Source organism: Enhydra lutris, unplaced genomic scaffold (genome assembly GCF_002288905.1).
Source record: "Enhydra lutris kenyoni isolate GAN:26980312 unplaced genomic scaffold, ASM228890v2 scaffoldscaffold32, whole genome shotgun sequence".
Classification (NCBI taxonomy): domain Eukaryota; kingdom Metazoa; phylum Chordata; class Mammalia; order Carnivora; family Mustelidae; genus Enhydra; species Enhydra lutris.
In genome coordinates this window covers 11,952,444-11,980,305 of record NW_019154116.1, presented here as the reverse complement: position 1 = coordinate 11,980,305, position 27,862 = coordinate 11,952,444, and the positions used below count along the sequence as shown (strand labels likewise).

Genomic DNA, 27,862 nt, shown 5'->3' with positions numbered 1-27,862 from the left:
ACACATGTAAATAAATACACCACAGTTTAATGTTTTGTAATAGTTCAGTAATTGTCATTCAGTTGCCTTAACCTATAGAATTAATCTTTTTTACCCATATAAAACAGATTGGACTGGACGGATGCAACAGTAACCAAAAAAACATAAAGCGATATAAAACAAATTGTACAACATTGCAAAGTAGTGATTATTTGTGTATGTGTTCATCTATGTATATACAAAACTATACAATGTATACACACGTGTATATGTGTGTATACACACACACACACAAACACACACATGACTTTACAGTTAATCAAGTGGTTCTAGAAAAATCAATATACTGTAAAGATTCCGGGGAAGGTAATGCTTCTAAAATAAGGCCACACTTGTGAAGATCCAAAATCAGTCAAAGACAAGGTTCCTAACGAGAACATCAAGGTTAGAGACAAAGTCTTTCCTGTTCGTCCTTTTTCCCTTTTCCTCTCAAATTTTTCCTGTTGTACTGCCCAAATTTGCCGTCCTTGTGCCCTGAAAAGCCTGCCCCATGTGAAATGACCAGAGCCCATATGAACAAGGTCAAACCACCAACCCACAAATATTAGTGAGGCTGGTCTGGAGGAAATTGCTGGAAAACAAAGGAACGCCATTCACGCAGTCCTGTGGCCAGCGCACCTGCCCCTCCAGAGAAGAAGGTCCTCAGCCTTTCAGGGGCTGCAATGCTACCTTTGGTTTTCCCTCTGGACTTTCCTTGAAAGTGTGCCTGCTGTCACTGGCGAGAGCTGGTGCCCAGTCCACACCAGACTTAAAAGACAGGAACGTGGTAGTGGCGGTCATTCTCCGTCAGCAGGGAGATCTCTGGCCACTCCCTGGGCGGCAAGTCTGGGTAGCAGACCTCGAAGTCTCTGCAGTTAAACTTGAACAGTCTGAACACTTTGATCTTTATTTCAAGGGAGTGTCCAAGAATAAACATATCGATCTGCAGAAGAGAGGAAAAAGAGGTTACGAACACACATCTCCAACTCCCGTCCCCTAGCAGAGGAGGGAGCGCGTTCTCCTGCAGCTTAGGGAGGAATGAGTAATGTGCTTACTTAGATCCACGCATGAACCACTGAGAGCCGCAGTCAGGAATACACGTCCGCAACGTGGAAGGCGAGGGAAGGCAGGGGAACATCTTTGTAGACTAGCATGAAAAAAAGCTGTTTTGGGGAGTAGGGGAACAACTACTAAAAATGAAGGAATGCTCAGAAGAAAAAAGTCACTTTTCCCAACTAGTTTTATATCAATTTTGATAAGAATACCAGGTAATTTTGTACATTGCTTAAGTGAATAAAGCAAGACAAAACCTCTTTACGACGGGGATAAGAAATTATTCTCTGGATGGAAAATTTTCTTTTCTTCTTTTTTTTTTTAAAGATTGGATTCATTTATTTATCTGAGCATGTGTGCATGAGCAAGGAGAGAAGCACAGGGAGAGAGGGACAAGCAGGCTTCATGCTGAGCATAGAGCCTGATGCGGGGCTTGATTTCACAACCCTGAGATCATGACCTGAGCCAATAACAGGAATCGGGCACTTAACTGACTGAGCCACCCAGGAGCCCCTGGACTTAACATTTTTCAATAATTTTTTTAAGTTCAAGTTCACTTATTGTTTTTAGTAATCTCCACACCCAACGTGTGGCATGAACTCATGACCCTGAGATCAAGAGTTGCATGCTTTCCCAACTAAGCCTGCCAGGTGCCCCTAACATTTTTCAATAATGTCTATTTATCTTCAGCAAGGAACCAAATGCCTTCCCAAACTTCATCTCATTTTCCAACAGGACTTTCTCCTGGTTCAACTCTGTTGTGGGAGAAGCTGCCACCATCTGGGAGGCAGAGTGAAAGGTTAGAAAGGCTTCCCACCCTGGGGCTCTCTGGTCCCGGCTGAGAAGACACAGCAAACAGCATGGAGCCGTGAGGCTTATTCCTCTTCTTTCCCTTCTTCTTCTTTTTTTTTTTTTTTAAAGATTTTTATTTATTTATTTGACAGAGATCACAGGCAGGCAGGGGTGGGGGGGAAGCAAGCTCCCCGCTGAGCAGAGAGCCTGAGTCGGGGCTCGATCCTAGGACCCTGAGACCATGACCTGAGTCAAAGGCAGAGGCTTAACCCACTGAGCCACCCAGGCGCCCCTCTTTTCCTTCTTTTTAAGGGTCAGTGATATCAACCCATTACCTCTTTGCAGTGGGTTTTCTCACTGCTGAAAGGAAATTCCAGACACCTGTGCGTTCAAGGACAGCCAGTATCGTCCTGAATCAAACACACAGGGTTCTTCTGCCCCCATTACCTGCTCCAGTCCACACGTGTCGCCCACAGGATTCAGGTGGTTCATCATGAAGCTTAAAGGGTCAGATGATGTTTCCCGGGCAAACAGGAGTTGAAAAAGACTGGGAATGACCTTGTTAGTCTTCATTTGTTCATAAACTTCAGTGACTTGATAGAGCATGATAAACTTTAAAGCTTCATATAGTTTATATTCCAGAAGAACATCAGAAAAAAGGATGTTGCACATACTTCCTCTTTTGTGGTAATCTTTAATTCCACTAAATTCAGCCCACTAAAAATACAGATGTAAAAAGGAAATTTATAGGGGAAAAGTGAATTCCTACACCATGGCATCATTTTTAAAGTACTTATAAAAATAAACCAAAGATTAATAGAGGGGAGCTTGAACTTCTCATTTTATAGCTCTTGACCCTGATTTTTTGTTAACCACACATATGTGTTACCTTTACGATCACAAACCAGTTTAAATGAAACATTTTTTAAAAAAAGCACTGTCAACTTCGTAAAATGCCAAGCAAGTGAGTTTCCTGACAGCTTAAGATAGTTGGGTCACACAGAAGAGACTCCAGAGATAAACAGTACTAACTAGTACTCTTTACCACTCACTTGCCAAGCACAGATTAAAACACTCCACAGACATGAACTCACTGAAGCCTCACCATGACTGTAAAGGGAACACGATTTACATATCAGTTTTACAGACCAGGAAACTGTGGCACAGAAATGCTATGGTTATCTACCAGGGAGAGTTCATTTCAACAATCCAAAATCTGTGTCTATTAAAAGGCAGGAAAAACTCTTAGTTCAAATTATAGCATCTGTGCTATCCCCAAATTATTAATGGGTACATCCCAGAAGGGCATTTCTGAGTGCCCTGCCTGGACTGTGCACCCCATCTTTCGAGGGGAAACAGGTACGTGAGTGTTAAGGTTTCCCAGAGAGCCCACAAAGGCCTCCTTAACCCATAATGTCCTCATTGTCACGTACAACATGGCTTGTTCATTACTTGGAAGGGGAAAGAACAGGAAAGCCAATCTCTACTTCCTAGAAGAGATGCTCCTAGCCACGTGTTCCCCTTACGTGGAATTGAGTGACATGCCTGACAGAGAAGGGTCACTACATCTGGGGGGCGAGCTTTCATTCCTAGTCTTTTCCTCCCCCAGAACACTCACCTGTGTTTTCAATAATTCCACACATTTACGTAATTTTCCAAACACGTTGGAACCTGTATACTTCTCAGGACCAAAACTGTATTGCTGGATCCAATTACAACCTTGTGAAAAGAGCAGTTTTTCAGGAAGCTTGAAAAGGAAGTAGATGCCAGCCACGATTAGTACCTCAACATTTATGGCCCACAATTCAGAATACGTCACGGTGTATGATCTTACCTCCCTTAGCAATCTCCATTTAAAAACACGACAACAACAATTAAATAAAAGCATATCATTCCTTCTTTTCAATTTGTGGATTATAGGATTTGGATCAGATTCTTAATTTATAATTTTACAACTGATAAAAACATACATGAAGACTGTGTCTAAGGAAACAATCTTTCTGCATAAAACACTTCCTAAACTGCCTAGTTATATCCCTTTAGATATTATTTTTGCCCAAACAATGGTAGAACACCATGGTTCGTCAGGAGGCACGTGGACTTTAGAATGAGGTGCTGGGGTCCGATCTGCGCACTGTCACTTACCAGCTCAGAGACTGTTCAACCGGGCCCGATCACTTACTCTCTTGGCCTCACTCTCTACCATAAATCAAGGACAATGCCACCCACTTTACAGGCCCTTGTTGGGATTAAATAAGATTACAGAATACATAAGACTCTGATCAGTGAAGGGATCTAATCCATTTTCCCACCCCACTGAGACTGGGGAGCCCAGTGGCTTGGTTATAGTCTCTGTCTTCAGCAGGTAGCAGGCCTAGCCCACCATGCACACTTGACAAGTACTTGCTAGATAAAAATGAAACTAATAAAAACAAGTGTAATTTTTTTAAATGGCAAGGAAATAGACCATATATAGTTACATATATTCATATACTTTATATTTCCGTGCTCCTCCGTCCTTAAATGTACGTCCTAGATTAAACACCCTACATTCAAAATAAAAATTCAGGTTGTTCATCAAGAGTGTTCTGCCTTTGAAAGAAAGGAAGGAAAAAAGGAAGGAACGAATGAACAAATGATGGATGTACTACCTTACACTCTTAAAATGAAAGAAAAACAAACAGGGCACAAACTGGGAGAAAATATTTGCAAATCACATATCTGATAAAGCACTTATACTCAGAATATATACAGAACTCTCAGGGCACCTGGGTGGCTCAGTCATTAAGCATCTGCCTTCAGCTCAGGTCATAATCCCAGGGGTCCTGGGATCAAGCCCCATGTCAGGCTCCCTGCTTGGCAGGAAGCCTGCTTCTCCCTCTCCCACTCCCCCTGCTTCTGTTCCCTCTTTGGCTGTCTCTGTCAAATAAATAATTAAAATCTTTTTTTTTTTTAAAGAACTCTCAAAATTCAGTCGATAATAAAAGTAAAAATTTTAAAATAAAGCAAAAAAAATAAAAAATAAAATTAATAAAAATGTGCAAAAGACTTCAACAGACACTTCTCCAAGAAGATAACATGGAAAGACATTCATCCTTCCACCTAGAGGAATGCCGACTAAAAGCAGTGATACCAGTGAACGCCTATCGGAATGGCTAAAAATAACCCCAAATCAATCCTGGTTAGAATGTGGAACAACTGGAACTCTTACACTTTACTGGTGGAAATGCAAAAATGGCAGAGCCACACTGGAAAACAGATGGCAGGTTCTTATGAACTTAGACCTATACCTACCACATGACCCAACAATGTCTCTCCCAGGCATTTGCCGAAAAGGAAAAAATCCTGTATGGAGATATTTATAACAGCTTTAGTCATAGTTGTCAAAAACTGGAAATAATCCGGATGTCCTTCAAGTGATGAACGGACAAACAAGCGGTGTCATACTCATGTCAAGGAATAGCACTCAACAATAAAGAGGAATGAACTACAAGTTCACGTGGCCTGGGCGGACGGCAGTGCATTCTGCTAAGTGAAAGAAGTCAGAGCCAAAAGGCTACACGTGGATAGTTCCATGTGCTGGACATTCTGGAAAAGGCAAAAATGATAGGGACGTAAGACCTATCAATGGTGCCCCCCGAGCTAGAGGTGAGAGAAGGGCTGACTATTAAGGCATGGGGTGGGGGGGATCTCTGGTGCGCTCTACGGGTTTGTCAAAACTCGAGTACGTGTAGAGTAAAAAAGGGAATTTTAGTAGACCACCTTGCTTATGAAGGACAGATGTCCTTCTTGAGAAAAGATGGCGACATTAAAAAGAAACAACACTGAGTAGGACAGCCTCTCTGAGATGGACGGGGTATGTTGGGCCTTCGAAGGCTCCTTCAATCTCAGGACGCACAGAGCCGCCCACGGAAGACCCAGCCACCTGCACAGCAATGCTTATCGACCCACCGTTCCCCCTTGTTTCTGGCGTGTGGATGTACCTTCACGATGTCTTTCTCTTTCATCCAGGACGGAAAGGAGAGGCCCTGGCTGAAGACCTGGAACAGCACTGACCTCAAGGCATCATAGTTGTCTCTCCTCACTTGTCGGACACATTTGATGTGATGCCGCCAAAACAGCTCCTCGTAAGCCTGTTCGCACAAAAGGAAGTTGGTTTTCAACTCCTCTGGATAAGAGAATAAACAAAATGAATTCACTGTACCGTCAGTGGGGAATGCCTCCCCAATGAAGTGGACGACAGAAATGAAACAATTTCAAATTATGAATATGACCGCGTGTCATTTTAAAGGGACTTCCCTGTGTATTGAGTCCATGTCCTGCTCTTCCAGTCGGTGAATTCCTGGAAGCCCAGGGCCAGGGAATATCACTTAGGGGAGATGATGGCTTCAACTGGGCCACAGTGAAACAAAAGCACTGGATACATTTGAGACCGCGCTAAAGAGTACTGGAAGCGAACCTCTCTTGCTGCCAGCAAGGCTGGACGCCACCGCTGAGAGGAGCTACCAGGCCTGGTGCAATGGGCAATTCGAAAAATCCTCAAAATCTTTTACATCCGGGTAAGGAAGTCTCCCCTGCATGTGGAGATGGGCCATAGGCCTGGGATGGGGGGAGAGGCAGGGCTGAAAAGAGTGCCACCCTCAAACTGCCCGAAATTATAGCCTCATTTACGTCCTTATCCAGGTCCTCAGAGGCCCTTGCTCTGGGTGACAACCCAAAGCCACTGTGTGGCCGCTGCTTGACTCCACCATGAGTCACAATTGCTCCTTGTGGCACATCTGGCATTAGCTGATCTCTGGGCTTCATAAGGCAGAGTGGAATGTTTCCCGAGTTTTCCACATGCATTCTGCCTCGTCCGGGACCCGCAGTCACACACGCACCTTCCTCATCAGCTTGGCATGTGGCGTCTCTCCTTTCCACTCTCTTGCGCAGTAACTGAGCAGATCAACCTCAGCCTCGACGCTGAGGTTCCCTGGAACAAATCAAACAGAAAAGGGAGTTGAGTTTCCCTTTCCTCGCCCTTCTCAAACCCTCTCTGCATCTTAGAGGTAAGAAAACATCTGAAAATACTTACTTTTGAATTTTCTCTGCAGATAGCCAATCCACCTGAAAGATAAAAAAAGGAATGGCAATGTCAGATATCTGCTTGGAAGGGCAACAGTCTGTTTGTAAACCGGAAGCTGATCCGACCACCTACCATTTCAGCCAGTGCCCTAGATCACAGTGCATCCTCCTGCAGTAGCACAGGGCAGCCACCAGACAAGCCGCTGCCAACATCACTGACCCCTTCGCTAGCCTCCACGCGGCACCCAAAGCCTGGCTGGTGGCTAGCATCCAGGAGTGAACCTGGTCACTTCCTAGAAAAAATAAAAAATAAAAAAGTCACAATTACACAAGTATGCTTTGTTTAAGGGGGAAAATGTATTGGCTAATCTTACCCGCAAAGTCTCTATCACTGATGACATGAACGGTTTTTATTTTTTAATTTATTTTATAAAGATTTTACTTATTTATTTGTCAGAGAGAGAGCACAAGCAGGGGGAGCAGCAGGCAGAGGAGAAGCAGGCTCCCCACTGAGCCCGATGCAGGACTCGATCCCAGGACCCTGGCATCATGACCTGAGCCAAAGGCAGATGCTGCACCGACTGAGCCACCCAGGCACCCCCAATCACATAAACAGTTTTTGAAATATTAAAAAATTCAATCTGAAAGTTAAAGAAACCCCAGTTCTCCAATAATCAATGTTGTATGTAAGAATATCTTTGTTCCACAGAATTTGCAAGGGATAACCGTGAAGAAGATAGCTTTTAGAATCCCTTGGACCATTCAAAAGCTGCCTCCCCTATACCCTGGCTGTGTGACCACAGGAACCTAACTTCTCTCCTCTGAATTGTCTTGACTGTGATATTGGGGAAAACGCTGACCTCACTGGGGCAAGACGGAATGAATGATTTCAGAACCAGCACAGTACGCCCAGGCACTGCGCTGTGTATCTGTTGAATCCGAGAATGGTGCTAGGAATTCTGCTCAATACCGGGGGCCTCCAGCGATGCCACCACCAGGCATTTCTGCCCCCTCGGATATTCTTTAATCATTATGAGCAATTACAGATGGCGTCACCATCACACACACACACACAATGACTGACCCAAACAGCAGGCTGGACATCGTTTCCAGGAAGTGGACCCCTTAGAAGAGTGGTGAGGTGGGGACAGGTGTGCTGTGCATGGTATGTGCTCCCATTCCTGACGTGACCAGGGGAAATGAATGGGCCAGAGAGCTCCAGCTGTGTACTCACAGGATTTTACTATGTGCAATTGTATTATGCTGGGGCATTTAAAATACTGAAGTACAGATGAGGAAGAGAACTTTGGAAGAGTGGCCCAGCCTCCCAGCGTTCATTGTGAACTCATTCCCTCTCTGGCACAAGGTTTGGTAAAATTCCAGTGATTAATAGGAAACGCCTCAGCAATTCAGGATCTATAATTGAAGCATTTTTTTTAAAAGTCGGTTCTACGAGATGTCCATCAACAGATGAATGGATAAAAAAGAGGTGGTATATATACACAATGGAATACTATGCAGCTATCAAAAGAAATGAAATCTTGCCATTTGCGATGACGTGGATGGAACTAGAGGGTATTATGCTTAGCGAAATAAGTCAATCGGAGAAAGACAACTATCATATGATCTCCCTGATATGAGGAAGTGGAGAGGCAACGTCAGGGGTTTGGGGGGTAGGAAAAGAATAAATGAAACAAGATGGGATCGGGAGGGATACAAACCATCAGAGACTCTTAATCTCACAAAACAAACTGAGGGTTGCTGGGGGGTTCGGGAGAGGGGGGTGAGGTTAGGGACACTGGGGAGGGTATGTGCTAAGGTGAGTGCTGTGAAATGTGTAAACCTGGTGATTCACAGACCTGTACACCTGGAGCTATAAATACATTATATGTTTATTAAAAAATAAAAAAAATAAAATAAAAAAAAAGTCGGTTCTACACCCAATGTGGAACTTGAACTCACTACCCAGAGATCAAGAATCACATGCTCCACAGCCTAAGCCAGCTACATTCCCCAATTTTAGCATTTTTGATCATAAGAATATTTGATACATTTAAGCTCTGATAGGAAAGAATTTACCAGTGAATAAAGAAATAAAGTTACCAAAAAAGAAAAAAGAACTAAAGGTACCAATAACTAAGAATAGATACACTTACAAATGACTTAAAAGGGCATTTTCAAAAGCAGGTACTCATCCGTTTAGAACAATTTATTCGCTGTTCATTATATATTTACGCCTGCCTAGCTATTTGGTAAAACTTTTGGGGAGTTGTTTAAAAATGTAACACGATACTACCTTTACATCAATAATTTAGATGTTCATTAATTCAGAGTGATTTCCCAACTGTGAAAAATCTGACATGTGCAAATAGTTCTAGTAAATCCTTAAACTCAGCAAACACTAGAATTTTGTCTAGATGATACATAATTTCTTTTAATGTATTTATAAACATTTTCTAGGAAAATGGAGTATTATACATGGTTTTACAGTGTTTTTTCTCTTCATACAAAGTAGACGTCTTTTCTTATCACTACTTAGAGGTCTACATTCTTCTTTTTAGAAAACACCTAACATTTCAGTGTAAAGACAGACCATCATATGTGTACAGTCACTGCCTTAATGATAAATCATTTGGATTGTTTTCCATTTCTCACTCTTGCAAACATTGCCGAGACAGACAGTCTCCTCCAACGGTCCTTGTGGGCCCATGGGGGCTTTTAGGATAATTTCAAGAAGAGGAAACTCTGAACCAAGGGGAATGTACATTTTTAGTTTTGACAGATATTGCCAAAGTGCTTTCCAAAACAAACTGTCGGTCCACACCCCCACCAGTCCGAGTGCCCGCGCTGTCCCTCTACCCCGGTCCTGGGCCCCGGTTGTGATTTCTCTCTGGAGTCTGCACTCCCGCAGGAACACAGGCACGTTTCTTCTTCTGGGAAGAGCCTGGGAACAATCTGCCCGCTCGCCGTCGGCCGGTGCTCATTGTTGCGTGGGCTGGGAGGACCTGACGTCACCGAGGTGGGGTCCGGCTGCTGCCCCCGCCATGGGGCACACTGCTCTCATTTGTCACAGACTCTAAGCAACCCCTGGCATCCTTTGGGGCCTGCCAGGTCCCTTAGGGCTCTAGACTTGAGACCCCCCCAAACAGGGCCCTCTCTTGAGCATGAGCCTCTCTGGCAGCTGCCCGGGGCCTCCACGGGATCCCCTACAGATGACAGCGTGCCTGAACCCCACGCACACGGACAGCACACTTCCCTGGCCACTATCCGGAAAGTAAACCCCACTCCAACCCAAAAAGGCAGAGAGGATCAACTTATCAGGAAAACACAAAACAAAACACGTGAGGGCTCCGTACGCCTCTCCCGTGCAAAGCTAGCACGCAAGCTCACACTCCTGGGCCTCCCTCTACGTAACTGGCAGTTTTTGGTCTAGTGGCTTAACCCAGGAAGGGCCAGGGAGTGCCATCATGGGGGCTGGGGTGGGCGCCGGGGAGCAGCCTGGGGGGGGACCCCGAAGCCCCATGGGAGTGGATGCAGCTCAGACAATCCTGAGGTGTTCACGCAAGACACAATGACATTACGAAGGCCAGGCTTCTTTATCTAAGGAGAGGAAGTGCAGTGTGTTGGGGTTTTGTTTTTTTTTTTAAGATTTTATTTATTCATTTGAGAGAGAGAGCACAAGCAGGGGGAGAGGGAGAAGCAGACTCCCTGCTGAGCAGGGAGCCTGATGCAGGCTGGATCCCTGGACCTGAGATCATGACCGAAGCCGAAGGCAGACGCTTGACGACGGAGCCACCCGGGCATCCCGGAAGCGCGGTGTTTCTGTGGGAAAAGGTATGGCTTCGCTGGTCATTAGAATAGCTACAGTCTGAGTTTTGCTATAAGCCTGAGCCGTGCTAGGGATTCACTCCGTCCCGCTCCTGTAGGCCTTCTTCCGCCCCGGACCCATCCCAGCCCTGCTCCTGCCCTGGTGACTTCACATCCCTGAGCGTCTGTATCTCAGCCTGGGGATGGCCACAGAGCCTGGCACCGCGGGAGTGCGGCCCGCACGGGAACGGAGCCGTTGTGAGTGGGGTGGAAAGTTTAGGGAAGCACTGAGCATGCCGTCTGGCAAACCCTGACGCCCCAAGTCCCTGTCCCTTATCATTTGTTTTGCTATCAGTCCAACCACCCTTCTTCTGCAGATGAGGGAGCCGCGTGGGAGAGGAAGACTGAATACGAAGGCTGTAAGGCTGGGATTCAAAGCCCAAGCAGTGCGGTACCTGAGCCCTTGGCTCTCCTGACCATGCATTATGCCCCTGAGTCAGTCTTCAAATTAGCTTTGCTACAGCAAGTGGAATTGAGACTCTTTAAAAAGAGACTTAAAAATCCATCTCCTGCCCCTGCATGTATCAGTAACCGGATTACAACTCAAAAGCAGCAGCCACAGACGAGGACACCGCACACGAGGGCCCCGCGGAATGCTACCATCATCACGACTTGGGGGATCTCATGGTCAAATCTCATTTCCCCAAACACAGCAGAGGGGATAAAACTTCCCATGTCGGGACCTTCACTGCCCCCCGACCCCGTCCGCCAGCCCGGCAGTGACCTGCCTGGCCTCCCCTCCCCTGTCCACGAAGACCAGGGCTGGGGCAATGCTGACCCCGACAAGCACCGGGAAAAGAGAGCTGGTCCGACCGCCAGGGATTCTGTCATTCAACCTAATACAAAGAGGGACAAGGACAAGAACCACGGGGTGGGGGGGTGGGAGGGCGAGGTGTGGGGGCCGCAGGTTTGGCAATGAAGTGTCTCCAGGAAGTGGGGGCTGCAAGGAGGCGGGGGGGACAGAAGCCCTGCTGGAATTAAGGATCTGGTTGTCGCCCATCTTTGTCAAGAGAGAAAAAAACGAAACTTCATTTCAGTACTTTTGGAATGGCCCATCTGGGTGGTAGTCCTGTTGGAAAGCGGATTAACTAGGCCTCACAGCACAAAGAGAGGCGAGAGAGCCCAGGCCACACAGTGGGGAAAGGACGCTCCAGAGTGGGTCGGACCTTGGAGGAATGATGGCAGCGGAGCCTTGCGAAGTCAACAGCGCGGCTATCAGAAAGTCAGATCTCACCTGCCGCCTCTCAAACTATATATGGCGACGACACCACGACTAGAAGTGAAAAAAAAAAAGCTTTTTTTTTTTTTTTTTGTGGAAAAAGTAAATTAAAAGTTTTTTCCATTCTCAAAAAACAACAAAAAAAAAAATAAAACAAACAAAAAAACAAGACAACAAAAAAAACAAAAAAAAAAAAAACCCTGAAAACAAAACCAAAAGACACTGTGACTCCGGAAACAGAGTGAATGTGCAGCTGGTAGTCCCACCTGGGAGCCCTGGGCTCCTTCTCATGGAAACTTCTCAGTATCTCCTTCGCCGCCAACACTTCCAGGGGTGCCCTGGGCTGGAACAGCCCATCCCTTCCGGCTTCTACTTCTCTCCCAATCTTACTCACTGCACAGCAGCCCATGACCCCTTCTCCCTACACGCGTCTGTCTACACTGCCAGCTGCATTTGGCTGATGACTTTCTCCTGAAGCACATCAGGGACTCCCCTGTAGACCATGGAGGGGGGACATTAGGCCTGGGCCAAAAGACGGAAAAGATAACTTAACGTAGATATCCAAGCAGAGGCGGTGAAGAAATATATGCAGTAAAATCATCTTGTTAAGGAAACTTAAGGTAAAAGATGCCAAACTGAATTTAATGACGACAACAGCTCTTGCCTCTGGGTCCGTCCTGGGTTGCGGTTAATCAGCAGGATCTGAGAGAGAGAGTGCCCGAGAGAGACTGACTAATGGATCAGGAAGCCGAGGGACCCGTGGGAAAGGTCCTGGGACAGCCACACACTCTCTGTGGCCAGAGGGGTGAAGGGCTAGGGGTGGCTGTGACCAAGCGAGGGACGCAGACAGGTCAGAGGTGTTGGTAAACTTCTCACACTCTTCTGAGCTGAGTCCTGGAACACTGCCCCCTCCAATAAAGTGGGTGCGGCTTTCGGTTCTCAGGAAGGGCGGGAAGCGAGGCAGAGAAGTGCCTTCAGAAACCAAAGGGTGCAGCAGACACAGGAGGGTCTGGGAAGGCCTTCTGTCCCCCCACAACCACGCCCTCCGCGGCTGTACTTCCCGCCCCCAACCCCGGGCTGGGCGCTGGGCTGGCAGGAAGTGAAGTGGAAAGATGTCAGCTCTGTCCTCAAGGAGCTCGTGGACGGACAGCGCGATGCTCTCCTGCAGGGAAGCCTACTGGTCGGCTTGTCCAGGCCCACTGGGCCGGGCCGGCCCTCGTCAGGCTCAGCACACCCTGGTGTGAGGCAGGGGGTCTCTCTGCAGGGACGCAGAATGACACAAAGCCTGGGGCGCCCGGGTGGCTCGGTTAGTGAAGCGTCTTCCTTCCGCTCAGGTCATGATCCCAGGGTCCTGGAATCGAGACCCATGGCAGGCTCCCTGCTCAGTGGGGAGTCTGCTTCTCCCTCTCCCTCCCCCTCCCTCTACCCCCCCTTCTTTATCCTTTCTCTCTCAAATAAATGAATAAAATCTTAAAAGAAAAAAAAAAAAACAACAACCTGAGGCCCTCTGAACTGGATGACGGTGGGGCAGGCAGATCTCCATCCCCAGGGGGTCGCCTCTCTCAGAGCTTAGTTCTGAGAAACTCAGAGGCTCGAGAATCAAGCAAACTAGCGCACGTTAGTCTAAACAAATGAACTAAAGAGTATGCGAGCAGCGCGACAAACGTGCAGAGTGACTCTGAGAGGCCGGCGGGGCTCTAAGCGACGTGGCGCGTGGGGGAGACTAGAGAGGAGCGTCAGCACGGCAGTGTGAAGGCCTGGGTTTAAACGGTCTTGGTTCTCGAACATTCACGGGTTAGCTGTTTGTTTTTATATCAGTTATGGAGGAAATATTCAGGAAAGAAATGAAGTCCTCTTAGCAAATCTAGGAAATATGGGGTCCAAAGTCTTTGTGTGCTTTTGCGTCTCAGATATTAATTCTGCTCCATTAAGAAAGGCCAGCCTTCCACTTCGTAAAGTACCACGACCAAAGAGTGCAAGACCGGTAGCACTGAGGCAGAGAGCCACCAAGCGGAAGGTTTATACCATGACCAGTAAGACAGTCAGCAGTCATCCTGTCAGGCAAGCCGCTCAGGCTTCCAGAAGCATCTGCGCAGGATTGGGCATGCTGTACCACAGGCTCCTGCTCAACCTAGTGCCAGGAAGGACGGCAGCAAACCGCTCCTTGCCAAACACTGACAGGATTATGCGTGTGCATGGGCAATAATGGCAGAGGTCGGAGTTTTTTCATTTGCTGGGCACAAGTTTAGGGGTGTTAACTATAGCCCATGACTTTAAAAAATAAGTGTGATTTTCTAATCATGGGTTGGGGATTTTGAAAAACCCCCAACTCTAAAAGCACAAGAGCTGTGGGTGGGCTAGGCTTCCAGGTCCTAGCAAGCTGGAACGCCTTCTCTGGGCAATCTCAGCACTCCAGGATCACCTTGCCAGCCCGGCGGGCTCCCTGGCCCGGGAGGGACCAGTGACTCGGCGGGACAAGCCCAGGACTCTGTCTTTACTTTGCCATAATCTATCTGCAGGACCTCAGCCAAATCACTTAGCTTCGGGGATCCCAAAACGTTTCCCCAGAGGAGAAGACCACCCGTGGATAACAGAGGGTTAGAACAAAATTACACCCACGCCACGAATGGGTGCTTGCAAGGCCGGGGCCCGGGGCAAATGGAAACTCCCTAGCTGAGTCCCCACTGCCATCTCCCCTCCACCTCCGGGGGTGGGGACTCACTCCCACGTGTGGGAGACCATTTCTTTTCTGGGACTATTACTCTCTTTACTGATCCAAGTCTATTATTAGTCTATGAATACAGAGTAAGCTCCTCCTCCTGCGGGCTGAGCTGTGGGCCAAGGGCTGAAGCCACCACTGCGAGCCCTTGTCCTGTGTTTGGGGCACGACCGAGGCAATGCTCCAAAGAAACAGAGCTCCAGCAGCAGATGTGACCTCGGCCAGCAAGAGGCAGAGTGGAGACCCAGGACGGACAAGCGTCCACAAGGCAAGGGAAGCAAGGGAAGTGGACCAGGCTCAGAGCGGCGGGGCCTGCGGATCCTGTTCGAGATGCTGACGCTACCTGAAGATCAGGGGAGGGTCCTGAGCAAGAAGCCGCTGTGGCGGGATCTGTAAGCACGGCCTGAGAGGGTATTGCTTAGAGTCTGGAGGAACCTGTGGGATCGCCCTTCGACACGACACCTTTTAAGTCTTTCACAGAGTCACAGGATGCTCTAGGTGAAGGGGCTGGGGTTCCACTTGCTCCCCAAGGTCCAATGTCCACCGGCCCCTGAGCTGAGAGGGTCCCTCCACCCTGGCGCTCCCTCTGCGCTCCGTCCAAGCTGCAGGTGGTGAGGCATCTCCGTGACCATGTCCCCTGCCGGCCAGAAAACACCTCTGAGGGGAAAGGCAAATCTTGAGTCACCGCGGACCTGGGCATGTGACGGGCCGCCACTTGCACCCTTCACCTCCGGGGTGGAGAACCTGGAGCCCAGAGAACAGCAAGTAGAAGTCTGAACTTGAACCAACACGTTCTGACTCAAGGTCAGTGCCCTCAGAGTTAGCCTCAGAGCCACCTTCCCGAAGCCATTCTCTTCCAAGAGTTCAGAGCAATCGCAAGCACGACTGTAAAAGGCGGCCATCGTCTCCACCTCGCCCGCTTCTCCTCTCGGTAAACATTCCCATCGCCTCGACCAGTCCTCATATGACAGTCGGGGGAGGGGGTCCCCTTCATCATCCAGGTCACTCTCCTCTGAACCCACTCCACGCTTAGAGTGAGGCCACAGGACAGAACATAATGTCCTGAGTGTGGCCCACCCCGGAGACAACGCGAACCCTTGACCGCTCCTTCATTCCTGGTCAGGGTCAGCAAGCTTTCTGTAGAGGCTCACAGAGTAAGTATGTTGGGCTTCCCAGCCATCTGCTTTCTGTCACAAGTTCTCCAATTGTCCCTGACAAAGAGCAGCCATGAGACCGTATGCAGGCAGGCTGTGTTCCAAGAAAACTCATTTACGACACCGATGTCTGAATTTCATGTAAGTTTCCCATGTAAGGAAATGGTATTCTTTTGATTTTTTTTCTTTTCCCAACCATTAAAAAAAATGTCAAAAGCATTCTTCGATGACCAGCCATCCAAAAACCGAGTGGTGCCAGATTCAGCCATAGACTGTGCTTTGCCAAACCCTGTTCTGATGATTCGCTCAAAGGGCGCATACAGCCCGAGACCGTGGTAGTTAGGATTGCAGCGCGGTGAGAGAAAAAGCCGTCAGCTCGCGATTAGCCTGCCATCGACTTAAAGCCCTCTGGCCAGTTGCTGGAGGAAGCCTCCTCAACCTCCAAAGGGAGAGACCGGGCTCAGTTCTTTCATTCCACCCTTCCCAGACGTCCAGCTGGGAGGATTTTCCTGGACACCCGGCTCTGGCCTCAGCCCCAGCCCTCCTCGACTCCTTCCCGAGGGAAAGCAGCTGGTCAGCTTGGCCCGCCCTCGCCTGCCAGCAGAGAGGGACCCTTGGGCCTGAGCTTTTGGGGGTGGGCTCAGCTCGGGCATTGCTCAGCAAGCTCATCTGGCCACACAGCTAGGACGTGGGGGTTTTATCTCTGAGCTGACATGTAAAACCCTCTGATGCTGGGCACCTGGGGGTTGCAGTTGGACGCTCGACTCTTACTTTCAGTTCAGGGGGGCGATCTCGGAGTTGTGAGATGGAGCCCCTCTGCCCCTCCTGCTTGGACTCTCTCTTGCAAATAAATAGATCTTCTTAAAATTCAAAGAATAGAAATAAAATTCTCTTGACTCCTGTGGCTACCTTTCAGGTCATTCAGAACCTGGGAAGGGAAGCGAGGTGGCCGTCATGCCGGCTCCACGCCTGAGACCCAGGAGCTGACACGTAGCCCTGCTAAATGTCACGTTCCAGGATCTCGTTCGCTGCCCGCCAGGACTTGGGTGACGCGCTCTCAACTCTTAGACCTCTAAAGATTAAGCCTGTCTTTCACCTCCCAGTACAAATCATTTATGAAATGGGACCGAGAGAACTAAAGGTACACTCAGACGATCCACTCTTCATTTCTGCCCTGCGATGGTTTTCCATCAGTCAGACCCACTTGGGCTGTCGCCACTGGTTACTCATCCTCCTAAGTAGCTTCCCTTCTCCAAACCATTGCCCACTCTGTAGCCAGTAGTGTCTTTTTCTTTGTTTGGGACTTGTGGCTTTTTTACATTCAATGGATGTTCCATCTCCTATTGAAAAATCCTTCTGGCTTTTTTTCTTCTTATTTTTCTTTCTTTCTTTTTTTTTAAGATTTGTATTTATTTATTTGATAGAGAGAGGAAGCACAAGAAGAGGGAGCAGCAGACATATGGAGAGGGAGCAGCAAGCTCTCTACTGAGTAAGGAGCCCGATGTGGGGCTCAAACCCAGGACCCTGGGATCATGACCTACCAACTGAGCCATCCAGGCGCTTCTGGTTTTCTTACTTGTCGGAACAACTGGACTCCTAGCAGCCGGTGAAGTGAGCAGGAAAGGCTTCTAAACAAGGTGTGAGAGGTAATGGTGCCTCACTTCCTAGCCCCATCCTAGCCAGAAGCCACGGAGAGCCGGTTCTTCTGGAACCAGGAACCAGCCGCATCCCATAACCCACAACATCTAGGAACCCACTGAGAAGTGGAGATGGGCCTGCCCGAGAGGGCGGCACAAAGCGGGGCGTCCCTGGGCTCCGGGCGTCTTCCTCCCCTCCCCACTCACCACCCCTGCCCCTCTACGTGGTCCTTTAGCTCTGCTCTCCGGGAAAAGAAACCAGTGGCTTCCAACACTATAGACACGGCACGCAGGGTCTCTGGACCAGCAACATCACTACCCAGCGGGCACTCGGGAACACAGGTCCGCAGACCCCGCAGAAGCCGCGTCTGTGTCGGGCAAGGTCCCCAGCCACCGGGCCCAGCCACCCGCTCGCACGCCTCGCCTAGGGGCCACTGCGACGCAGCCCATCTCCCTGCCGCAGCGCCTGCGTTTCCTGATGGACTACTTGGGTCCCCAAGGCATGCCAGCGCACCACCAACGCCGAGACGCGCCACCGTGAGTACTCAACCGTTTCGTTATCTCAAATAACCTATCATCTCAGGCCAAGTGATCTCCGAAATTCCTCGCAGGAGGAAGCAGGCCCGCTGAAGTCCCAGTGGCCGTGGGATCCCGCCACGGGGAGCGCCGCCTGCGTTCTGTGCCTCCTTCGCTCGGGCAGCTGGAGGGCGGCGATTCCCGGCCACTGAGTTTCTGCAGCGCAGGGCTCTGCCTGCCTGAGGAGGGACTTGGCTGAGATTGTCATTAAAGGCCTCCAACTGCTCCTCTGGCCTCCAGCAAAGGTGACCCACAAATCCTGGCCTGCCTGGGACTCTCCCAGTTTCAGCATTAGAAGTTCCACGTCCCGGGACAATCTCGTGCCAGACAGACAGGCCCACGGCGGTCGCCCTCCCTCCAGAGCCCCACGCAGCCTGACCCCAGTTCTTCCCTCTTCGGGCCCCGCTGCCTCTCGCTCAAGAGGCCTGGCCGTCGGCTGCTCCCTCAGCGCCCACACGGCCTTCCCGCCTGCCTCCCTCGCCCGGGCTCCCTCTCCTGCCCGCAACACCCTCCATCTCCTCAGCCTCCAGCTGTCAGCATCACTGTCGCTTCCTGGGGCAAAGCCTCTGACCCATTCCCACCCCCTCCAGCCCCCCAGGCTTGCTCAAGTCCCCGTTACTCGCTCGGCACACAGTGTCCCTTCCCTTCGCGGCACTTAGCACAGTTTACACAACCGTGTTTGTGTTTGATCAGGGCCTGTGTCCCCACGTAGGTCAACGTCTTGAGGACTGGGATTGTCTGTTTTCGCTCCACTTTCTTGGTGCCTAGGCACAGGGCAGACGGTTAATAAATATTTGTCGAACCAGTAAAATGAATCCACGCAATCAGGATCCAGGCTGCGTATCTCCGTGAGAGACACGGCAGCTTCCCTCAGGGTCTGTTCTCTCTCCTTCCACAGAAAGAGTCCTGACTTCCAGCTGGGTGCGTGGCTACTGGAAAAGGCTACATTTCATCCTCCCCGGGTGCCGGGCGGAGCTGCGCGAGAGAATTCTGACTAGGCAACATTAAGTGCACTTTGCAGGGGGCTCTGTTGAGAGGGATGTGGTCCCTTTCCTTTCTCCTCCCGCCTAGCCAGAACGTGCGTGTGGGAACTGGTGTGCGGCTGCCATCTTGGGCCACGAAGCAGCTGGCCACGGAAGCCACGCAGGGACGTCAAGGGGAGGAGCTGGGCCCCTCACACCGTGCGGCCCACTCCAGCGCTGGAGAGCCTGTAACCTCTGAAGGCACAGCTCTCCACTCCCTCCCTCCCAGGCTCCTCCTGCAGCTGGAACATGAGAGAAATAAACTTGATTCACTTATTTGGGATTGTTCTGTTATTCGGCCACACCGAGTCCTCACTAAGAGCCTCTGCCTCGGTGGTCCCTTCTGATTGGGAACACCACACCTACGTCAGAAACAGTGAGCCACCCGCGTTTTCTCTTCCCTTCATGACACTCATGTACGTACAAAGCAGGAAATGAGAATGTGAAGCGGTCACCCAGTGGGAGGGCTTCCAGGTAGAGGAATGAGCCAGCCTCAGGGGCTCCAGAACCCACAGTCTGGTCCTAGAGAGCTGAGCATCTCTGGACCTCAGCTTCCTTCCCCGTGGACAGACACAAGGGGCCGTCCACTGCCAGTTCCCTTCCTCCACCAAAGGCCTCTTTATGGTGACTGGTTTCTGAGTTCTCCTGGAGGAGTCGTCACACTGGGGCACAAGACCCAGGGGTTTCAGCAGTAGTGAAACAACTGAAGTTCTACTACGCTTAAAACATTACCCGAAAGATACCCTGAACACATGCAGCAGTTACGTGAGACCGTGACAAGTGCCAGCAGCGACCCCCACCCTTAGAAGCCCACGCAGGGTTCTACAGATCTCCCACAGCAGAGCCTCCATGGAAGCGACCAGTTTCTCAAAAGAGCAAGATTTTTTTTTTTTTAAAGGGACAGTGGAGGAGGAGCCTGGGAGGGAGGGAGAGGAGAACTGTGCCTGCAGAGGTTACAGGCTCCGCAGTTTGAATGAATCAACCGATGAGGCATAGATGGGAGAGTACAGCGGAATATTAAAGCATGGAGAACAAGACGGCACAGGTCAGGAGCCTTGGCTGCACAAGTCCTAACAGTCAGCTGAGTTGGACACGTCCGCGGAGTTCAGGAAATAGTTAAAAACCAAACTAGAGGGAGACACGGTGGATAACGTAGATCTCATAAACTCTCTCTTGGTTTGAGGAGTTTCTCTCTCTACTTCAGACTGCAGGGGAAGGATCGACATGCCCTTACACCGATTCCTGTGCAGAGCTGAGGGACCCAGAAGTATTTTATTAATAATGCCAGTGGCGGGCGCCTGGGTGGCTCAGTGGGTTAAGTGTCTGCCTTAGACTCAGGTCGTGGTCTCGAGGTCCTGGGATCGAGTCCCACATCAGGCTCTCTGCATGGCGGGGAGCCTGCTTCCCCTCTCTCTCTACCTACTTGTGATCTCTCTCTCTCTCTGTCAAATAAATAAATAAAAGTCTTTTTAAAAATCATTTAAAAAAAAATAATGCCACTGGCTACGATTGCTTTTCAAGGTAAGTGGCCGACCTGATCCTTGGCTACAAACTGAACTCCAAGTTCATTTTTAAAATGCCAAGTGAAACGCTGAAGAGCTGATCTGTCTGCCGGCATCAGGACGGCCAGCCCTGTACATCTAGATGGTCACTGATCACATGCAGCCCACACCACACAGGCTTACCACCTCTTTCACTTCCCTTTCCTGTCAGCTGTCCTGCTTCCTCCGTGTCACTGGGACAGGCATTTCGACCTGTCCCAGTGACATGACTGGGAAGACACAGAGCACTCACTTTTCCTGTCACTCTAGAGACCTCACGGGAAAGGTGAGGTCCTCCTGGCATGGGTCCACAAACACGGCCACAACGTACCAGGCATTACTCTAAGACCGAGGGAACGATTCTCTCTTAACCAGGCAAGAAGGAATTTAGTTCACTTCTCCTAAATTTGGGGGACAAAAGTCTCCGGGAACTCTCAGCCCTGGCCCAGAGGAGAGACACAAGGTGTTCAAAGACCTCTGCCTGATGAGCTCTTCCCACTGGTTCCCCCACCCACCTCTGCGGCATTTGTACCCATTGCTTTTGTACCCACTGCGGCTGTCCCAAGCATGGAGAGAGCAGAAAGCTCATGTCTGCTGTACCAGGAACAAGACAGGGCAGTGTCCTTGATGTGGAATCAGATCCCACTTCTGTCTGAACTGTGGGGAAGGGTGTGTCTGGAGGAACCAACTTGCAATTACAGTACTTTTCTCTCTGCTAGAAGACTAACCCTAACATTCATTAAAGCCAACTACAGGGCAAGCAGAGAAAGTGCTAATATAATATTTTAAATTACTATAGATCTACAATCTAACGATCCCACATAGACTCAAGCCATCGATACCTGGTTAAATCAACAACAAAAGGCTCACTATCAAATTCTTAATTCAGAGATTCATGGAGCATGGCATTTTACACTCGATGGTTTCTAGGATTTTTTAAAATTTATCTGACATAGAGAAAGAGAGAGACAGAGAGAGAGCGTAAGCAGGGGGAGCAGCAGACAGAGAGGGAGAAGCCCACTCTCCACTGAGCAGAGAGCCCAACGTGGGGCTCGAACCCAGGACCTTGGGATCATGACCTAAGCTGAAGGCAGACACTTAGCCAACCAAGCCACCCAGGCACCCCGGTTTCTGAGATTTTTGTTTATTACTTGAAAATCCCAGCAATAGTATTGCAACGGTCCTTAGACTCCTAGAAATGAACGTAAGCATTTTATCATCCTCTTATTTTAAAAACGATGCCATCTGTCTCTTCTGGTCCCCAGTGAAACAAGAAAGTAGTAAAATGGGGTATGACCAGAACAAAAAGTGACTGGCCAAAGGGACACATAAACAAAACCTTTCTGTGTTGATTTATTATGAAATAACATTGATCTGTTCTTCCATTAAGTTCACTACAAGTCAATAAACGTGTAAGCAACCTCGATTCTGAGAGCAGACTGCTTTACGTTTACTGCTCGTTTCCAAGCAATGTCAAGCGAACAGGAGAAAAAGGTCAAATCCAGGGGCCTGATAACTCACTCACTCCTCTCAAGATGATGCAGCAGCTTTCATAGCTACAAAGAAGCAACCACAATGCTGGAAGTTTTAGCTCGATCATGAAGACTTTTTCATAATCTCACTTCTTCTGTCCCCCAGACCTGTGAGTTACACGGAACAACAGGGTATTAAAGTGATAACCCAACTTGAATTGGGAAGAGCTGACATATGGGGAGGGAACTGGAGACGACAGTGCTTGCAGGTAGAATCCTGATCCAAGTTTCAGGAGACAGAAGAGGTGGACAGTGAAGAATCGGTTTTAGGTGGAGCCAGGCTGCCAGGGTTGGGTTCGAATTCTGGCCACTACTTACTAGCTGGGAACTTGGAGCAAATTCCGACGGAGCGGCGGTTGTGAAGAGTACCTGAGACTATCCACGGGCTGTGTCTCTGTTGAATGCCCACTGTTTTCCGTGGCAAGGACAACTGTGGTACTATAGGCAGAGGAGACAGCGCCCACCCGCACCGGGAAGCCAGGTGAAAGGTCATTTTCAAGTTCGTAACTGTGCCAGTCAAGGATTTCTACTTAGCTAAGCACCTGCTACTAAACGTACATCGTGTCATTGTGTTTGGCGTTGAATCCATCTCACAGAAACATAAAAGTTTCAAAGTGGGGCAAAGAGGCTGGCAAAAAATACCAACTACGGACCATTTGGTTTTAAACATTCTGTTGTGTGTGTGTTTAATTGCAACATTGGGGTTTTGTTTGTTTTTGTTCCTAAGCCTTCAAACTTTTTTTTTTTTTTTAAGATTTTATTTATGACAGAGATAGTGAGAGAGGGAACACAAGCATGGGGGAGATGGAGAGGGTGAATCAGGCTCCCCACTGACCAGGGAGCCCGGCATGGGGCTCAGTCCCAGGACACTGGGATCATGAGCTGAGCCGAAGCAGATGCTTATCAGCTGAGCCACCCAGGTGCCCCCAAATAGATTACTTTTTCTTTAATTTTTTTAAAAAAATTAACATGTAATGTATTATTAGCCTCAAACTGTCTTTTAAAGATGGAAAATATTTCTCTTTAAGGTTACAAATAGCACACAAAGAACCTGAGCTACTCACTCCTCTCCTCCTCAACACCCACTGACCCCTGCCAGCAAATCATGCTGCCCACCGCCCACTGTTCAGGTCCTGGAAAGCAGAGTCTTTGAAGGTGCTGATTCTAGAATAAGATCACAATTGGTGGCACCCCTTTGCAGTCCATGCTGAGGAGGGAATGTATGAGCTCCACAATCCTCATCACTCTTCTTGCCATGGACCAGCTGGCTGCCTGGTCCTTAGCTGTTGGATTTGCCCACTCTCCCTTTAAACACAGAAGTGCTCACCAGGCAAACTCAACTGTCTCCCCAGTGTGCTACCTGGATTGCCCAAGGGAACAGGGCAAAGAATGCATTCAGTGGATCATCTGCTTTGTACATAAAGTCATCCTTGAATGGCTTTGGAATAGTGATTTCCATGATATGGAGAAACACATCTTTTAACTAGTAGAGAAGTTTACATGGGAAATCTTGTACAAGTTGTATGTGACTTGGTAGCAATAAAATAGGGATAAAAGTAACAGTAACCTCGTGGTGTAAGGACATGATGATGATGATAGTGGCAAGTGCTTACTGTGGGCGGGTCACAGTTCTAAGCCCTGTGAATAAAGACAACACGGAATAAACACAACAACAGAACTGAAAAATATTGGCCATGACCATGATTTTTAAACTTTCTGTTTAGCATTAGACTCTTTCCCCCAGGCAAAACTTTACACAGAACAGCATATAAAACAAGAAAGGGTGCTGGGGGGACAAAAGGCAGAAGCAGAGCTGTTCTATGTGTAGCTGGAGGCAGGGGACCTGGCTGCTGGGTCCCCTGTTCCACCTGGGGCACTCCTGGCACCCCAGACTAGCCCCTAGGGACTATCCTGGGGTTTTCCCGCAGCTCCTGAGGACATGGCTGCAAACTTGCGGCCTTTTTGGTGAAGAACCAGGGCAGAGTGTGAACGAATCCTAACAGTTAATGACCCGGAGGCTGACCAGAGGCAAGATGAGCCAGGAAAAATGTGGAACGCACATACCCTCCTCAAGCGCCCTACGGCCAAAGGTATGTGGAGGACTTGGAGTTTCTCCTCCAGTGGGTGGGTCTCCCCCTGCTTCCTCTTCCCCCCACCCGGTCTTGGAGCCTCAGGGCTTTGCACCAAATCATCTAGGGTGCCACTTCCCTAATATTCCAATTCTGACAGTGTCTTTCCCCTCATATTATACACAGATGCTTAGTTCAAGATTCTCAATGTCCCAACACTTAAAAAGAGTAAAAATGGATACCAGAAAATTCTTTTCATCCCTACCTGCGCTATAGGGATGCTGTCCGGCTGCTGTTGTTTGGTTTTTTACTGACAAGTGTGACTCGTTAGCTGTTGCCATTATCTCAGAAGTGAACCTTGGTCTTCCTCTTACCAAAAGAGGAGTAGCTAAAAATAACCTGCTCCCATCCTACCTTTGGCAACTGGCCTTAAAACTCCCCCCACCCCCAAACACCACCTGTGAAGAAGGGAAACTATGCTCCTAAGTCCTCAGAGGTTATGGGTTCTGTTTTGGAGGGAAAAAAAAAAAAAAAGTTTTCCATAACCTGATCCTTGAATCACATTTTTCCACTGCTGCACACCAACAGCAGTTCCCACAGGCCGGAGAGGAAAGAATTCTCTGGCTCCCAGTGCTGGCACACCTTGAACTCGATGCATTGGAAGGAAAAATTCCTAGCCATTAGGTTAAGCCCAGAGTAGGCAACTTTCTGCCTCCCAAACCAGCTTTCTCCTGCTGAGCCCTACCTCCATTTCCAGCTTTTAGCTTTCTCTCCCAAAATAAGGCAAGGGGTGGGGGGAATCACATCATAAAAAGTTCAAATGACTACACCCTCAGGAAATATTTGGCGAATCCTGTAATAATTCAGGGTACAGAAAGGTTGAAAAATGAGTTCCTTTTCCAAACTTCTGAGATTAGGAGGTAAATCAATCATAGGACTCTAGACTGGGAGGGGCCTTAGGGCCTTACGGATCTGCTACCCCCATGTCTTCATCCACGAGGATGAGGATATGAAAGTCCAGTACGGCTTCTAGCACGTCGAGAACTCCTGTCCTGACTCCCAGAATGGCATTGTTTCCACCACACCCAACAGCTCAGGTGTGAATCAAAAATTTCTCCGGAGACCAAGAACCCCAACTAATAAGCAGTCCTGGCACCTGCCAGCTTCCCATAAACGCTGCAATACCTCGGGCCCCAGCTCTGTTTGTGAGCAGGCATGCCCCCCAAATTCACCAGCAGCAACGGGAATGTGCTCAAAATGAGAATCTGCTCCGTTTCCCCCACTTGGAGCTGGGGCTGCCAGCTGAAGAAGGGAAGGAAAACAGCCTCCCCTGCACCCCAGCCGCGGACGCCGAGAGCCCAGCCGCCCAGACGCGGGGTGGGTGGGCGGAGTGCCCCCGCCTCAGCGCCCATCCTCGAGCTCGAGACCTGCGCTATTGCTGCTCCTGTGTTTGGGGACACTGTGGTTCAAAAGCCAGTTTTCTCTGTTGTTCAGCAAGTCTTGACGGCTGCAAAGGTGTGGCCCACATCCTCCACCAGCAAAGCGCGAAACCCGTCAACTCCCTCCGCCCCCCTGCGACTCCCCCGACAACAATCAAGTTCTCAGACGGGACGCCAAGAAAGGGACACGGCCGCTCCGGCGGCAAGGCCAGACCCCCAGCGGCTGCCTGCGACCGCCACCCCGTTCCAGCCCGCAAGAAGGGCTCCCTCCTCCCAGGAACCTGCCCTCCCCGCCACCGCACGTCGCTCCCAGCCACGACCCAAACAGCTCTGCCTCCCGAGGGCAGTTCCTATATATGCAGCTGCTACGCGACAGTCGTCCCCGACTGCAGCCCAAACCTTGCCGGAGGTGTTTGGGGGTGCAGCCCGTTCCCCACCGTCTTGCCCTGGGGCGCCCCCGGACCTCCCAACCCTCAGCGCGCGGGCGTCGCACCCCAAAGCCGCGGACTGCGCCGAAGCCCAGCGGAGGAGAGCGCGCCCCGGGCTGCCCGCCGACCCCCGCCCACCCTGCCCCGCCCCGCCGTCCCCCGGTCCGGGCCCACCTGCGGCGGGGGCAAAAGGACCCTCCCGCTCCCGCGCCCCCGGGGCGCTTCTCCGCGTCGCCATGCCGGCCGCGCGCTGCGAACGGGCGCGGAGCCTCCCGCGTCGGTCAGTCGGACGCCGCGGCCGCCCGCCGGCGCCGGGGATCGCTTCCCCGCGGCTGGCAGGCTCTCTAGGTGCGGGGTGGGGACGGCGGTCCGCGCTCCCGCCCCGGGAGCCCGGCGGCTGACTGACGCGCTGGGCCGCCAATGGGAGGCCGCGGCGGAGGTGGGCGGGGCCTGGGGGCAGAGATGGGCGGGGCCTCCGCACACCGACGGGGTCCCCAGCGGCTCCGCGTGCTGTGCGGGGCGTGGGAAGCTGCTCCTCCTGGGACGCTGGCGAGCTCCACCTGGGCGGATCCCGCGATCTGCCTAGCACTTGACATCGAAAGTCCCTTGAGTGGGAAGCAAAGAAACTCGGTGGGTGGGATGACGAGGGAGAGGGACCCGTGTGTTTTTCCTCTCCCCGCGAGGGTACGGAAGGATTCCCATCCCTGGCCGGACTTCAAGCCACTGGTGGGTCACGGCCATGGGAGGGCGAGCCTGGATCCAGATGTAACTCCCGGCCCAGGGCCTCTTCCACTAGGCTGGGCAATTTTTTTGATCTTTATTTTCCCCTAGGTCAGCAGAACCGGGTAATGCTTACTTAGAAGTCACACACAGTTTGCTTTGGGAGCCGGAATCTGTGCGTTATTGCCAAAATTAATCCTCTGATAAAACTGTTTATCAAAAGGAAAAAAATAAACAGCCCAACAATAAAAAGGCGCCCACAACAAGGTTCTTTTGCCCCTGATTTTTCTATTCAGAGGGACCCTTTCTTAGAAGAAAAAGGAAGAAAACAAAAGTCTGATGAACACTTCCTTTTTCTCCAATATACACAGTTCCAGAAAGAAACAGACTTGCGTGTGGCAAGTTTGGACACTTTTTGAAACAAATCCCATAACTAAAGAAAGGTGTGGAAAACACTGGAATTTTAGGTGGCCCCAGTACAGTTCAGAATGTCAAGGGATGGAATCCACTTCTGTTTTTCTGAATCTCAGAGTAAAGGATCATAGGTCTTGGGCAACTCCAGTAAAATTCCAACAGCCACAGCAGTTAATCTAATGCTGGGCATTTACCGGCTGCTGACATCAGGCCACGCTCTCTGAGAATTCTTTTATGTTTTACTTAACACATTATTTCACTTAATCCTCACACCTGCCCATGATGTGGAAACTGAGACTCAGTAAATGCTAATGCAGAAGCTGACACAAGATCTGATCTCTCCACCACCCCGCCACTCTGCAACCCATGATTCACAGAAGATAATAAAATGTTCCCTAACTCTGCTGCATGTTTAGGGAAAAAAATCCCTTTTATCCAAATCAAATGGGAACATAGAGGGGCACTTTTCTGCCGCCGTAAACCGTGACTGGCGTGTATGGAGTCATATTACTCATACAAAGTAAATGGCTTAAAATTGCTGTGCCTAATTAAACCAAACAAGGTTATGAGCAGTGCTGAGTAAAATTGTCTATTCTAG

General features: G+C 49.7%; 1 protein-coding gene across 1 annotated transcript; it reads right to left on the bottom strand.

The window, feature by feature from the left end:
* Positions 1 to 11: 11 nt before the first annotated feature.
* Positions 12 to 26,442, bottom strand: LOC111153402 (family with sequence similarity 105 member A). Its single transcript, XM_022512418.1, has 8 exons — positions 26,305 to 26,442; positions 7,061 to 7,220; positions 6,938 to 6,969; positions 6,744 to 6,835; positions 5,847 to 5,996; positions 3,482 to 3,610; positions 2,311 to 2,580; positions 12 to 961 (listed from the first exon to the last, which is right to left on the bottom strand). Exons 1-8 carry the CDS (start codon positions 26,366 to 26,368, stop codon positions 788 to 790), a joined length of 1,071 nt encoding a protein of 356 aa, XP_022368126.1. The 5' UTR covers positions 26,369 to 26,442; the 3' UTR covers positions 12 to 787.
* Between the last annotated feature and the right edge of the window lie 1,420 nt (positions 26,443 to 27,862).